General features: G+C 34.8%; 1 protein-coding gene across 2 annotated transcripts in view; it reads left to right on the forward strand.

Moving 5' to 3' along the window:
- The window catches only part of LOC149547734 (phytochrome-associated serine/threonine-protein phosphatase), a 106,906-nt gene extending 98,614 nt beyond the window's left edge, over positions 1–8,292 (forward strand). For both annotated transcript variants that reach the window (XM_089791802.1, XM_089791801.1), the window contains 7 exons: positions 3,071–3,128; positions 6,668–6,778; positions 7,038–7,088; positions 7,185–7,328; positions 7,502–7,597; positions 7,729–7,800; positions 7,912–8,292. In XM_089791802.1, coding sequence (XP_089647928.1) covers positions 3,071–3,128; positions 6,668–6,778; positions 7,038–7,088; positions 7,185–7,328; positions 7,502–7,597; positions 7,729–7,800; positions 7,912–7,995 — 616 coding nt within the window. In that variant the 3' untranslated portion in view covers positions 7,996–8,292. The remainder of the gene's footprint in view (positions 1–3,070; positions 3,129–6,667; positions 6,779–7,037; positions 7,089–7,184; positions 7,329–7,501; positions 7,598–7,728; positions 7,801–7,911) is intronic.
- Positions 8,293–16,927: the final 8,635 nt, after the last annotated feature.

Consider the following 16,927-nt stretch of genomic DNA (forward strand, 5'->3'; position numbering starts at 1 on the left):
GATGCCCGTTGGTGCTGCTATGAATGTACTTGCACTCAATTCAACCTAGAATGTCAAGAAAGATCAGCAAACAAAATGAAGTCCGCCTCAATACGATCTAAAGGTTCTTGATTATTTGAGTAATGTTCCATGATTTCCAGCAAGAGTCTCTCATTTACTTCCCATGCCAATGCATAGAGAACTATTCTCTTTAAATGCAGGTCTGTAGTGATGGTGCTTCTTGATACCAGAGAATCGCAGGTTCAAATAACAAAGTTGAATGACACTAATAATGATGCTTCAGGCCGACAACTAATTGTCACATTGAAGGAACACATTGCAGGTCATAATGGCTAGTTATAACCCCAAATCGTAGTCCTGTTAGCAGGGTTTAATTGCCTTCCAATCCTCCAACAATGCAGCGTCCAAGAATCCAGGTAAATCACGTCCAGATATAGGGTCTTTGCATGCTGAAAACAATATTACTTACACATCTTTATCAGGGATTTGCAATGCCTAAAATCTACAATGTTGAACGCCCAACTTTGAAAGATAATTATTATCAATCTACTACTTAGAATATCATTGTAGTCCCACACAATGACAATCTCTTGAATTGCCAAATTCTTCCTCAAGCAATAGTTTCTCATCCATAGTAGAAACAATACAAGTAGTCACAACAATCTTCAAAAACCTCAGATTAAACCCAACAAATTTGAATGGATCTACCTTCAAGCGGTTAAGCTTCCCACGAAGGAACTAAGCTCTGATACCATGTTAAGTTCATGGATCTTGGTCAATTGTTTACACTCTATAGATGATCCTATTTGGGTAGATTGCTAAAAGAGCAGACTTATTGATTTCGGTGTGTCTTCTAATCTACAATCTAGCCCTCCGTTATACCTAACTCAAGGGGCATGTTCATTGAATGGACATGTCCCTCTCTAGGTTGGCCTATTTAACAACATAATTGTTTCCTCAAGATTGGTGCCCATTCCAAGAGTTACTAATGGTTAGTAACTAACTAACCACATTAGTAAATAAGAAGGTTTATAAAAGCCATAAGGAAAATGCCGATCTGTCTAGAGGGGACAATATGTTCTAGTGACCAATACTTAAGGGAACTCATGCATCCAGATCAAACTAATCTGAAAATCAGAACACTTGTCTTGTCAAAGTTACAAGGAATTAACAGTAGCATCACACACCCATCAGCACCAATGTCATGCTTTTAATCCTCATCTAAATTCCTCTTAGCTCAATGTCATGCTTCTAATCTTCATGTCAATTTGTCTTATCTCTATTTCATGCTTCTAATCCTTATCTTAATTCCCCTTAATGCCACTCTTCTAATCGTCACCTTAATATGACATAATCTTGTTACAGTCCCCAACTGATTACTATCAACACAAAGGAGAGTTGACACCCATTCTTACTGCAACAATCCTGACCAACAACATAACAATTTACTGCAATACAACAACTTTAACATGATGATGCAGACATCAACACCAAGTAGCTGGACATCTACAAATTGAAATAATCAGCCATTAGTCACAATCAACCAGCCAACATCAGCACAAGCTTCTGCATTTTGCAACATACCAATACCAGAGAAGCATCATATCTGGTATATATCTGTCCTTAAATAAACTCTTCACATCTTCACAGCCATATCAGCAGAGGACTGACATCACAAGCATCAATGACACCATCTCATCTCATGGTCTCACAACTGCAGTATCACAGTAAGAAGAGGGTTGACACAGGAGGTCAACACCATATACACATATCAGCAAGTTCTTACTCCAAGTAGGCAGAGGGTTGACATCAATGACAGCATCAACTGCCAGCAGTTGTTAGGAAATATACTTGGGATTCAGTCCCCTTTTCTAAGGAAAGGGTGTGCTTGATTGGTGTAAGTGGATATATCAAACAAATTTTGTATTAGATGGTTAGTTGATAATTGTAAGGCATAGTTGGTTACAAATGGGTTTTCATTAGTTTCCCACATTGACTTATTTGAGAGTTTTACACAAGCTGCAAAGATGAATTGTATTCAACTGACTCTATTCTTGCATCATATTGTTGGGACTTGGGAGGCTCATTAGGTGAATGTGAATAGTACTCTTTTTCATAGAGATCTAAACAAGATCTATGTTAATTTAGCCACGAGAGTTTCTACAATATTTTTCCTAGATGGCCCTTAAATAAACCACTTGGGATGGCACATTGAGATAGATTTTCCATTCTCATAATTATGTACTGTTGAAACCATTTTGATCTTAAGGCCTACAGTTTGTAGTAGGATGATTCTCTCATATTCTTGATTTTGTGTTGGAATGTCTTACTAATCATGGGGATTTCTTCATTCTCCACTGGGACAATGAAAGTTGCCATTCATGACAAGTTCTCTATGTTTAAATTGATTTCCTTGCATTATTCTCTTAGGATTAAGATATCTTTGTTTTCTTAGGAATTACCCTTGCACAATCCAAAGTATACACTTGATATTATCTTACAGTTCTACATGATTGATTGCAAATCTGCTTTGACATGGTTTCTTTTAGGAGTCAAACTTGAGGACTCGTATTTTTCAATATTGGTTGATGCTACTGTGAATCCATTACTTGCTGGCAGCCTCCGTTCTCTCTCTACTAGGGGGCTGTCGGGGGGGAGGCATCTCTTTTAATTCTTCCTTGTTTATGTAGCCCAAGATTTCTGTTTATGTCTTACTAGCTTATTTAGTTTCTTGACTATTAATGCTGAAAATGCCTTTGGAATTTCATACTGTAATGGAATGCTTTGAAAAGCTGTCAGCTGGAGGAAGGTCTGTGTTACATGCTCTGTTGCACTTCAGATGCAGAAGTTTACTGCATAGTTGCTTGTTATTGTCATTTTGTTCACCAATTTTTTTGAAACTGCAATCGAAGGACTGCCAAAACATATGATTGTAATACTATTAATAGTCAGTTTAATGAGGCGTTCTAGTATGTGATTCTTTTTAGTAGTTTTACCTAAATTGACTAACATAATATCCTCCATTGAATTTTGATTCATTTCTACTCTTGTTTTCAAATTCCTTGTCCAGGTATCCAGCATATATAACTCTTCTCAGAGGTAATCATGAGAGCAGGCAGATCACACAGGTATCCTTCCATATTGATCGTCTAAACATTTTCAGAATGCCTGAATCCTTTGCATCCTGTTTTTCATTATATTAGTATGTTCTATTGTATGGTAAAAGGCTTACAAATTTGAGACCTTTAGGGAGATCTGCAGTATTGAAAAAGCTCCAAAATGAGAAGATAAACTGACAATGCTTTCAACATGCCTTTCCAATCACTCAAAAATGATATTGGCGGAAATGAATAGTTGAAAACCTCAAGATTGCTTGAATACTAAAGTACCAGTCATAAACATGTAAAACCAACATTTCTCCAAATTTAGGGAATGGGCAAATGCAGGGATATGGGGACATGGTTTCGGGATGTCAATAATTATGATAAATGTTGGGGGTGGCTGGGAGAGGCCTACTTAATAAAGTAAACAAGCTAAAAGCAGCTAAAATTTTAAAATGTAAATGCAATATGCTGAATTTGCAGTTACAGTAATTCTCCCTCGTTTACCTTCTAAAGAGGGTTTTAGCATTTTTTCCTTAAAAGTTACCTTATAATTTTAATCTTAAAAAATAAGAGGCTGTCTGACTCTGGAAAAGGAGCATGATCTCTTCCAGTTGTCCACGTGCCCAGGAAATATGGGATGTTTCAAATATCTGCTGGACTCGGGGTGTGTCCACATGAAACACTGTTAGAACTGAATCAGAACAACTTTCTGACTACATGGAAACCCCAAGCTTCCATTGAGGACACAATATCAAGATTGTCATAATCATTGACAACTTATGATTATAGTGTTATTGCTGATGAATGAGCTGTTGAAATGTATTGATTTTTAAACATGTGTTTGGGCAAAGGGGTGGGTTCTGAAACTTCTGATAAAAGTACATCAGATGCACAATTGCTGGACAATCTACCATATGATTGTAGCTTCTGGTCGTGAATGATCAATGAATATTGAAATTTTCCTGGACGGTGCTGGCAAGTGGTAGGTAATGAATGCTAAACATGCTGAAATATCATGAAGTACATTGGTAGTGATTTGAGGGAATTAAAGTCATTTGCACTAGGTAAGGTGCCCAATTTATGAAACATTCAATCCATCTTGAACTCTAGCTGTGTAATCTCCTCTGTATTTACTATTTTCAATGTCATTAATTAACAAGGAATATTTGGCAATTTACCAAATACATTCTCAAGATGGTAAACATATTCAAACAAAACAAGAAAAGTTCTGGGTCCTGCAATAAGCAACAATTAGTTGCAAGAGGTGAACTTGAAGTTGGAGGACCCAAGTGGAACAGCAAACCTGTAGGAGTATGAGAATGAAATAAAAAACCTCGGCAATGGCATCAGTGGTCGAGAAGAGGAGTTACTGGTAGCTTGAATTGACTTTTTGATCTGAAAGCCACGGTAGCAGCAGTCAAGGTGAAAATTTCAGAACAGTGGAAGTATCAGGCCAAATGCCTTATGTGGGGCTTTAGTCTAGATTACGAAATTCATCATAAGTTAAGATATAACAAACATTGGAAATCTACAGAGTTAAGATGAGCATTCTTGTTCTCTTTGTTTAGTTGAGGTATTTGTAAAACCTCTGCTGTACAGTTCTTAACGTGCAGATGGCCATGCCATTGATTATAAAAATATTCCATCAACATGTTAAATAAGCTTTGACAGCTAATATCTGGCACGTGGTTGTCCCAAACATCCCAAGGGTAGAACAAGACACAGTGGACAGTAGATGGAAATAAAGTAGCAGCAGGACACCAGCTAGTGGGAACTAATGCTCACCATTGATGGAAATTGATGCTTGGGGGAGAAAAATAGAGCAACTAAAATGCTTACTTGGGTTTCTGGGCTCAAATGTGTGAAGCATTAATTTTAAAGGAAGTGAAAAATCAAATCTAATCATAAAAGAGACACTGTCCACACAGGATTATGGTTGGATGAGAATTGTGTAGTTTCAGTCCAGCTGATGGAGTCAATCTTGATAGATTGCACCAGAAATCAACAGGACCAATCCTTCATATATAGGAAATCAAGTGCAGGGATGATTGATAGAATATGGTGACTTGGTCAGTTGTTAAGTAGGAGATAATTTCCACAGCAAGTCAAATTGTGATATTGCTATCAGGATTTAAGTGTGTGATTTTGAGTCAAACTCATTGACCCATGTTTCATGAGTAGTGATTCTCACTACTTGGTACTAGGTTATGCTCATAGGGGTGAAGCACCGGGACTTCCCGGGAGATCACCCATCCTAGTACTACTCCAGCCTGAGCGCACTTAACTACGGAGTTTCCTCCATGGTTAAATCCAAAGCTTGCAACCCCATTTGCAAAACCTTCACCAAGTGTCAACGAAACATGGGTCAATGAGTTTGACCCAAAATCACATAGTTAAATCGTGATAGCAATATCACAATTTGACTTGCTGTGGAAATTATCTCCTACTTATCAATTGATGAGCTTAAGGGGCTTTCTAATGAATGGTTCATAAGGCACAACACTTGGTGAAGGTTTTGCAAATGGGGTTGCAAGCTTTGGGTTTAAGCATGGAGGAAACTCCGTAGTTAAGCGCGCTCAGGCTGGAGTAGTACTAGGATGGGTGACCTCCCAGGAAGTCCCGGTGCTTCACCCTTGTGAGCATCACCTAGATCCAATGAGTGCCAAGTGTTCCATTTATTCTCATGAGAGATGGATTCATGTTGAATCACTACTCATGAAACATGGGTCAATGAGTTTGACTCAAAATCACACAGTTAAATCTTCATAGCAATATCACAATTGGTCAGTTGTGTTTAGCAGATAAAAGGAATTCACAAATGAGGGTAATCATTCATTGGTCATGGATACTGAGTAAAATACATATCCATATTGCCTTGTGGCCCTTATCTTCCTAGTGTGAATATTACACTATTCTTGAAGCCATGTGACCTTTCCTTTTGTCGTGAGCATACCAAAAGATAATCATTTATGAATTGCTTTTGCTTGTTTCTATATATGTTTACTTTGGAAGTTGGCCACTCACAACCTCAGGTTGTGACCTTTACTTTCCTAGTATAAGCATACCAAAACATGAATTGCATCTGGATGACTTTTGTTTGTTTTTACAAATGAAAGTTCAAAACCTTACAGTGCACAGTTACATGGCATGAGAGCAAACAAACCAGGATACTCCATGGCTGTCTGCTTTCTGTGTCTTCCATTAACCTTTTTTATGTATTCCCTTTGTATTTAAAAATCCAGATTTTTTTGTTCTCTGCAAAAACAAAGATGATTCTAATTTCTAACAATGTCATCAATAGGATGGCTTTTGGGATAAATTCTGAACCTTTATATGCCATAAATGCATACACATGCATATAAATAATATGGGTTCTGTTCATAAATCCTCTTGAAACTACAGTTTATTGAGTGTAATGAATCTTGTGCCTTCAAAGCTAAGATTATACTAGAATAAAAGTAAATATCCGTTCTTTATTAGTTTTTCCTTTACAAATACAAAAATGTAGATTACTTATGTTATAAACTATTATGTTTGTCATGGAACTAAGCTATGGCTTTCAGGTCTATGGGTTCTATGATGAGTGCCAGCGTAAATATGGGAATGCAAATGCATGGCGTTATTGCACGGATGTATTTGATTATCTCACTCTCTCTGCAATAATTGATGGAAGGGTAAGGTAGAATACTTACAGGCTCAATGCAATCTGTCTTATTTAGACATGCAAATATGAACTTTGGGTAAAAGAACAGTAATGTTTGGTGCACAGAAAGATGAAGTGGCATGAATAAATTTCATAAATCTGAAGTTTAATATAGAGTTTCAGTTCAACTTGACGAATGCTTCCCTCGAACTTCTTTGTTGTCAGCTATAAAATCATGTAGATTAAACATTTTAATTGGAAATCAATAAAGTAGTTTCCATGAAATGTAGGTACTTTGTGTGCATGGAGGGCTTTCTCCCGACGTACGGACAATTGATCAGGTCACTGAGAAAAACTGATTGAAAGCTATTAGTTCACTTTTTGAAGCATGGTTGATAATTTTCTTTTTTGATTCATTTTCTTATTGCAATTTCCAGATGAGACTCATTGAGAGGAATTGTGAAATACCACACGAAGGGCCCTTCTGTGATCTAATGTGGAGTGACCCTGAAGAAATTGAAACTTGGGCAGTCAGTCCTCGTGGTGCTGGGTGGCTTTTTGGATCTCAAGTTACATCTGAAGTAAGAGAAAATTCAACCGGTTAATGTTATTCTTCTATTAGTTCAGTACAATTTGATTCTGAAGATGGCATATTTAGTTCTTTATTGTTATCAAATTCAGGGTTTTGGCAAGAAAACAGAAATGCAAGGGCTAATTCTGTGACTAAGCATTCACACATTTATTTTGTCTGCAGTTCAATCATATCAATAACTTAGAACTTATTTGCCGAGCACATCAATTGGTTCAGGAAGGTCTTAAATACATGTTTCAGGACAGGGGTTTAGTGACGGTGTGTTATTACATTACAACTACTATATTTTTTCTACTTAGAAAATTGAAAATTTCAAAGCTTCATTTTTTGCTAGATTGCATCCAATATTTAGTTGTGATAGATAACTATACCATTTGGAGAAATGACAGGTATGGTCTGCGCCCAACTATTGTTATCGTTGTGGGAATGTTGCTTCAATTTTGAGTTTTAATGAAAACATGGTATGTTAGGTTGTGTACTGTTATTGGACATCACTTATCTTTTAACTTTGTCTTCAGATTCTTGAATACATTATTATTGGGTGCCAATTAATTTGCAGTCCATGAATGCAGGAAAGGGATGTAAAATATTTCACTGAGACTGAGGAGAATAATGCTATGATGGGCCCAAGAAGTGGGGTTCCATATTTTTTGTAGAAATAATTACACCTTTCTGGAGCTTGAAGAGGTGACAGACTCAGGCCATTCAGTCTCACCTCGAATAAAAGAGGCTAATCATTGAGATATTAACGTCACTGGTAACTTAATGATTGTATTTTAGCATGCATGTCTTTTTGGAGACTGGTTTGGCTCATAGATGTCATCCAATTGAGTCCGACTCTTCAAATTCACATTGTGATTCCAAATAATGCTGGAAAAATATTGCTGCTTGCATTGTAGAGGGGAACGAATTATGTAATATTGGTTCATGTTCTATTTATGCCCATTGCTCAATTATTTGTTTTGAATCTAGTTTTGTTTGTTAAATTCCACAAAGTGACAACTAAGACGAACCTTATATTTCCTTCGAACATTCACATATTGAAAACTAAAATTGGGAACTGCATTAACTAGTCATTTTAATGGTCAAACGAAACATTAATTTTGATAGCTTAAAACAGGAATAGTTATAAAATCCAAATTTGTTAAAACACTGAAAGGGAAACTATCGAGAATGCCAAGTCTCTTTTTCAAAAGGTCCTTAGGAGCTTCATTTAATAGACAGCCCAATCAATTGTAACAAGTCGCTCAACTGAATTCTTTTCCTAAAATGCTTACTAAGAGCTGTCTTTGATATACTTGCTTTGGCGTTAAGAATGCATAAAGCATAACTGGTCCCTCGAAGCTACAATCCTTGAATTAACTTTTTTTATACGTTTTTATGTTTGTCGCTATCTCATAAAGGTAAATGGATAAGGGGAAGCTAGGTTGCAGGACAAAAATATCTTATACGTGTTATGAATGGAATTCCACTTAACCCTATCACAATTTCATTGTTTAATGGAGGTGACTATTGAGGATTTAATAGAGAGAATCGTGGGAACATTTGCATCATTACACCGTATGTAGACATTAACATATTTAAAAAAAAAAAAAATGGGCCGTACGAGTGGGTCGTGATTGCCTTACTGCCTTGAAAAGCTGTGGAGATCTTTGGGTCATGAATGAATGAATGTTTTCAATAATGTATACAAGGTCAAATTGCACATGAGACCTATATATAGTTGGACGAGAAGGTAAAGTCTATAATAGATAAGCCAAATGGCTTGTAAATCTTAGATGTTCTACCATGTATCTTCGTTAAGGAATCTGCAACTTTTGTTATATATTTTTTTCTTCAAACAAGTTATTGAAGGTGCTCATGTGTAGCATCTCGGTATAATTGTGTTCAATGTTGGTAGCTTCAGTTGGATAAATCTATGAGACTAAACTATTGAACTATAATTAAGATTGTCGTTATATTAATTATGTAATAATGAACAGATTGGACATGTCTTTCTATGTCTCATCCACAATATATATAAAAGAAAAATTGCCGTATTTGAAAACCACATATTGATCATGCAGTGCTATTACATTTACAACAATCCTCATCCTTTAACATGGTATCATAGCATTAAATGAGGAAAATATGGTCATTGTAGAAGATCATTAAGAACGATTGCATATTCAAATGGAAGAGATGCTCTTAGACTTTGTTTATCTGGCATAAACCATTGTGTTTGTGAATTGAAAAAAAAAAAAAAAATTGCCTACCCAAAAAACACCCAAAACCCCAATAATCGAATTGATAACTTCACCTATTATCTGAAAGCTTGTTGAAGGGTTCTCTATTTATTATAGCAGGAGTATGACAATTATTATGGAGACCTTGAATACTGTTCGCAATTATTATGGAGACCTTGAATATTGTATATGCAAGAATCTCAATCGTAATTGCAAAGTATACTACCCCGCATTGGATGTGGTCTATGAAAATTCAATGGTGCGCTAAAATTGATTTGGGAAAGTTGGTTGAATAACTTGAAAGAAAGAAGTTTAGGACTCAATGTTAAGAGGCAACAAACACATGCCTTTGGTCTTAAACTCAAACATGTCAACAAGCAAGTTACTTTCAAATGCAAATTCGAATTTGAAAATTGGGGAAATTCCAAAAGTGTGAAAATGAGAGTTTTCATCATTTTAGAAGGTAAAATGCATTTTTTATGGCACATATATGGACAAATGTGCAATAACAAGCCATAATATGCATGGAAATAGCAAGTTAAGCATGAATTAAAGAACAATTTTGAAAAAGTCCATGTACTTGAAGACCAAAGAGCCGAAATAGCAAGAATTATATACTTTGAAGACCAATTCTCCTCAAAATTTGGATTCTCAAACAATAATTTGACTTTTTTCGATAGATATCAATGAGCAATGAAGGGTCGAATTTAACATTAAAATGCCAAATACATGGTCTCCAAAGACAATAACATGCATCAAAACTCAAAAAGGATCCCTCCTCATCCAAATGTATGTGCCGAAATGCTATTTTTTGAGTTTTTTGAACAAAAACGTGACTTTTTAATGCCAAAATTTGGGCCGTTTTTGCAAAAACGTAGCAAAAAAAATTCATATTTTTGAGTCATTTTTGACTTGTGAATGCAAAAATTTTTCCAAATGCTAATGCATAGATCCAAATGCAAAAAAGTGATTTCAAAATGCAAAAAAAGTGAATAAAAACCTTAATTTCTGTGCATTTTTAGCAAAAACGTGATTCATAAAAGATATGAAAGAAAAACGTTTTGGCTTCTAAAGTTGAAAATGTGTATCACAATGTAATGGAAAACACTCAAAATGCAAAATTGATTCCTCTTTGGGCAAAAATGTGAGCCAAAAATAGTGTTTTCTGAAGATTTTTCCAAAAATGTGCCCTTGGAAGGAGTTTGAAATAATGTTTTTTTGCAAGATAAATCCATTTCATTGCTTGAAAATCCATGGATAGGCAAAAATAACCTTATTGGAGAAGATTTCGTGAAAAACCATGAAGTAAATCTCTCATAATCTTCAAAATTAGATTCTTGGAGGCTCTTTGCATGTGTTCTTCCAAAAATGAGTTTCTTGAGACCAAAAACATGAACTTTATTGCAAATTGAACCTTTTAGGAGGCAATGCATGTTTTAAAATATGCACAAGATGCAAAGCAGACATTTTAGGATGGATTGCATGTTTTAAAAACTCCCCATAAGGCAAATTGCACCTTTTGGGAGGCATGACATGTTTTAAAATATGCATTTGGTTGAAATCGCACATTTTGAGATGGATTGCATATTTCAAGTGAAAGCTCATGTTTTGGAGGCAATAACACATTTTAAGTCATAAAACTCACCTTTTTGGTGCAATGGCAAAAAAAAGTTCACTTTTGATGATCTTATGCTTTTAAGTTGAACTTTATATGTAGTGACATGTAAAATGTCCACTTTTGATGCATTTTACATATAAAATGTCCACTTTTGATAACTTAAAGTGATTAAATAAGCATATGTCAATCTAATTTCATTAAAATGTGACTTAAATGAGACATAAACCATATTTACATATCATATTAAAAATATAACATATAAATATTGTTTAAAAAGTAACATTTAAATGAGCATATGATTTAAATATAAAAAACTAAACTAAACTATATAGTTAGTATAATCACTTTAACTTAAAAATGAAAAAGTAACTCAACTTAAAATAATAACATAAAGTGCACTATAGTTACTTTAAGTGAAAGTTTAAATGATAAAGTAACTTAAAAACATAAAATAAAGTGAATTTAAGTTATATTTTTCGAAAAGTGAATGTCAAAATAAAAATATATCATGATATTTTTAATTCATGTTGTTGCATAAAAAAAGTCCACTTTTGATAACTAAAAGCAACCATATCTTTTGACTAACAACTCTGATTACGCTCTAGGTTAGATTAGATCGAAGGGGAACATGAAAGCCATGACATGAGCAAGACCAAAGGATTAAAAACCAAAAAACACAAACTTAAAAGCAAAGAAAATGACGATGAAGGCCTTAAAAATCAAGCAAAGTCTCAACAATAAGAAAAACAAAAAATAATTGACGAAAGCTTTTTGTAAAAGAGTCCATTATATCAATTGGTTGGTCAATACTAACCAATTAAATAATGAACTAAACTCAGAGAAATGTGAAACTAAGTTGAAAAAGTTTCATACTATTGCTTGCATTTTGTGGTGACAAAATGCAGGGCAACAACTCGCTTTGTCTAGGGAATGTTGTTTGTTCTTAGAAACATAGAGCCACATAGAATCCAGTTCTCTAAGTGGCTTTATCCACTCCATTGGTATATAGAATTAGGTGACCAAAACAAAGCAAAAAAAAACAAACATGACTAAAGCAAAGAAACTCTAATAAAACAAAAATGTGCAAGTGCACTTATTAACAACAAAGAAAAACCCACCTAATTAAAACTAGCCAAAAGTGGAGATTTTAGATGAAACCATTTACTGGCTCAACAAAATAGCTACCTTTTTTTAGTAGCTTCTAGTACCTTGCATGTTCACAAGCAACTTCATATTGATGAAACATGAACACCTGTAGCAATGATGTCAAGGTTTGATGTAACAACTCTTGGAAGAAATGAAGGAATTCACCTTTTTGAGATGAATCATGTATATCGCTACTCTAGGAAAGGTTCATGAATTGAAACTGCTCCTCCAAAACTGAACACTCTTCTTTGACATCTTCTTTGATAGTATTTTGATGTTCAGGTACATGTGGAATCTCTAACTTTGCATTAGCATCTAGCCAAGCAAGATGTCAAAATGGACATCCCCTTGATCAAACAAATTTTGAATTTTTCATGTCAAGTGCAACTTTCTTGACTAGTTCATTAATCATCGATACCTCAAGATGATCAAGAAAACCTTGCTTATGTGATTTTAGTGATGACATGATTGTACTGCCTGCCTCAGCATACTGGTCACAAACTTTTGACTTGGGAAAGTCTTTATTGTTTATGAGAAATTCCTTTTCAAGCTCTGTGGTAGAACATTTATGCAAAGTGTTTCCAAGTTCATGACCTTGAGACACAAATACATCAGTTTCAACTTGATTTGAACTTGCTTGCATGCCAACTTTTATGACACAACCAACTTGAACCTTGGAAGAATTTTTTTCCTTTCTCATCTTTTCATCATGGGCCTTCTGAGACTACATACACCAGATATGAGAGTTTCACCAGCTATGTCTTCTGCTTTTTTGTAGAAGAGAATAACAAAATCACTAGCTTTAGATACATGACACTTCACTGTTGTCTTTGCTAATGGTGCTTGAATATCAAGCTTCTTAGATGGTGAAGCTAAATTTTGTTGATTTCCAACAATAGAACTATGAGGAATAGTTGGAAGAGACCTCCTTTGATATTTTTATAGAACATGCCTTGAGCTATTTTCCTTTTTAGGGAAAGTAACTCATTTGTTAACCATTGCACTATAGAATCTGACCTTGTGTTAAAAGAAGATGAATTATAAGAATGGTGTCTTTCTTCAAATTCACTTGCTTCAATTTTTATTTTTCCAGCAAAAATAAGATCATCTTCAATTTCAATTGCCAATGTCTGTGCAACTGCAAGAGTAGTTGGGGCTTCTCTCCTTAATAGAAAATTGACTTCAAGAATTTGAGCATTGATAAAGAAACACTTCAAATTGATAGTTGTAGGTTGAGTAGGAACTAGAATTCTTCATATCAATTTGTTAAAATGAGCAACAAATTTGTGCATAGGCACATGAGACAACTTTTTCAGCTGAGCAAGTTGGACCAATACTGCATGAGCATCTTCAGGAGGCTTGAACCTTTCCTCAAACTTGGCTACGAGGGTAGTCCAATTTGTGATAGTACGTGGTGGTAAATGATAAAACCAATTAGCAGCCACGCCTTGTAGAGTTTCCATGAACAACCTTATAGACACATTTTCATTTTGAATAGCATGAACACCACATGCAATGTAGAAAACAACAATATGCTCATTAGGATGTTGTTCATCATCACCAAAGATCTTCAAAAAGTTCTTTCATGAGACATCAGGAAGATCATGTAGAGGTGGAACTAGATTCAACGGTCCAAAAGCATTTCCCCAAGGACCTTGGGCCATTTACATGTCGTTGATAAATGTATGAAACAATTACAATGAAAAAAGACACAGGTATGCTTCAAATGAAAGCACGAGACTCTCAAATGCACGTCATGTCCCTAGTAGAGTCATCAAAAAATTGTTGAGTGGATATTTTGCAACTAACAATTTTGGGTAAAATCCAGTCACAAAATAGGATGACTAACCACAATGTGTGAGATAGAGTCTCTCCTACATTAAAGGGAAGCCCCCTCCCTGCCCTTCCCTCCCCCTCTCACCATTTCTTGGATCAACTCAAGGTAAGCAAGAAGTTGAGAGATTTTGTAAGCGGTGTTATGAATATTCTTTCCTCTTATCCTTCAGAAAAGAATCCACTTACTTGCAGAGTGAGTAATGAGCAAGATGAAACCTCAAACTACACTTCTATCTAAAGTTGTAAATGGTGATACTGATAAACTAACACTAACTCAAAGGTTAGCTGAAAGCATACTAGTTTTTCTCTAAGTCCTGTTTTAACCTATTCTATAAGAATAACCTCTACCATTGGGGCACAAAGACTTCCAAAAGTAGGAAATTCTAACTATTTTTTGTGAATTTGAGATAGTAATACAAGCTATAGTCAAAGCTCCTAAACTATGTATTGTCATAACCACTCCCAGTCAAAGCTTCGGCTCCAATTGCTTCTTAAATCACTATGCTCTATTATTGAACACATAATAATAACATAAATCAAAGACAATAGACATAAATTATAGTCAAAGCTTCTAATTTTCTCTATCACAACTGATTCTAGTCAAAGCTTTGAATCCAATTACTTCTTTTATTCACTTTTCTCCCAAATTCATACTATATAAACAAAGTTATGCTTGCACCATGTGGTAGAGCTTTCTTGCATACAACAAAAGATGATTTTTACAATGAGGGGGCACTTCTTTATATAGACAAAAGGGTTGAGAAAAAAGTGAAGAAAAAAGTGGGAGCAACTCAACCAACTTTGAGCCAGTCTAACTAATGAGAGAAATTATTGGGTTACATACAATTGCACATGCAACTCATGTTACATATAATCACACATTTAAGTCATATTACATGTAATTACACATTTAAGTCATATTACATGTAATTAAGTCATATTATATGTAATTACACATTTGAGTCATATTACATGTAATACATTCACTTCAATTATAAACATGAAAGAAGAAGAAGAAGAAAGACAGAAGAGAATTGAAACAATCCTAGGGATTGTCCTGAAAGGCCTTGTACTTGGAGAAGCTATTTGGGATGATCACATGATTGGAATTTGTTATATTTTGTGCCACTGCATTCACCTTGATAACCATGGCGTTGTGTCTTTTGATAACCTCAGACTCTCTTTGATGAATTGTCCGTTGTCATGTGATCAAGCTTTTCTCATTCAACTTGTCATAAATTTTCCTTTGTAGATTGATAGATTCTGGATTCTCTGACACTTTGAAAACCTTCTTGACGATGTCCAGATGTAAACTCAAAACAACTTTTCATGAACACCTTTAACTCTTTATTAAAAAATATAAATAAAAAATGCTTGGTGCATGGGAATGCGTGCAAATGATAACTTTTGGTTTTAAAAGGTGACTCGGGCTTTCAAGATGTCATTACACAGAAAATGGATTACATGTAAATGCAACATGTAATGAGGAATGGAAAGTGATATGACATGCGAATGTAGATGGAGAATGAACTGCAAAACATGTAAGTGCAGATGACGAATAAGATGAAATGTGTAATGACACGGGAAGTGGAATAACATGTATGTTCTCACGAATGTGTAAGTGCATATAGAAGGAATGAATGCAATGTGCCTTGAGGTGAAGTGAGCTTTTATAGATGCCTTTGAGGAAATGCAAAGTCTAATTACATGGAAAAACATACACAACATTTTTTGACTTTTAAAAAAGTGATTTTTAAGTAAAAAATGGGTTTTGGAGATGCAATCACACATAAATCTTTTTCACATAATCATGTCACGCGAGTGAATACGAAAAGTGAGATGAGTGAAAGTGGAAGCAAAAAATGAGATTACATGCATGTGCGGATGGTGAATGAGATAAAAAACATGTAATTGCATTTGACGAATGAGATGTAAAGTGTTGTGACATGGAAATATGAAAATGGAATGTGATGACACTTTCACATGAAATGGAAGATGGAGTGAAGTGAAATGTGCTCAAGTTCTTGGGAAAGAACGTGCAATTTCTTCTAAAAGAAGAAAAATGAAAAGAAGCAAGCAAGCAAACAATGAAAAACAAGCACAAAACAAACACATGCCTTTGGTCTTAAACTAAACATGTCAACAAGTAAGTTTCTTTCAAGTGCAAATTCAAATTTGGAATTTGGAGAAATTTCAAAAGTGTGAAAATGAGAGGTTTCATCATTTTTTAAGGCAAAATGCACTTTTCATGGCATATATATGGACAAGCATGCAATAACAAGCCATAATATGCATGGAAATAAAAAGATAAGCATGAATTAATGAGCAAGTTTGAAAAAGTCCACTTACATGGAGATCAAAGAGCCAAAATAGCAAGAATCATAGACTTTGAAGACCAATTCTTCTCAAAATCTTGATTCTCAAACAATAATTTGGCTTTTTTCATACTTGCATTCAACAAATATTAATGAGCAATGAAAGGTTGAATTTGACATGAAAATGCCAAATACATGGTCTCCAAAGACAATAGCATGCATTAAAACTCAAAAACGACCCCTCTTCATCCAAATGTATGGGCCAAAATGATATTTTTTGAGTTTTTGAACAAAAACGTGACTTTTTAATGCCAAAATTTAGGCTATTTTTGCAAAAACGTGGCAAAAAATATATTTTTTCAGTCATTTTTGACTTGTGAATGCAAAAACAACTTTGCCAAATGCTAATACATGGATTCAAATGCAAAAAATTGACTTCAAAATGGAA

Source organism: Cupressus sempervirens, chromosome 7 (genome assembly GCF_028749045.1).
Source record: "Cupressus sempervirens isolate cs-2001-9-10 chromosome 7, ASM2874904v1, whole genome shotgun sequence".
Lineage (NCBI taxonomy): Eukaryota > Viridiplantae > Streptophyta > Pinopsida > Cupressales > Cupressaceae > Cupressus > Cupressus sempervirens.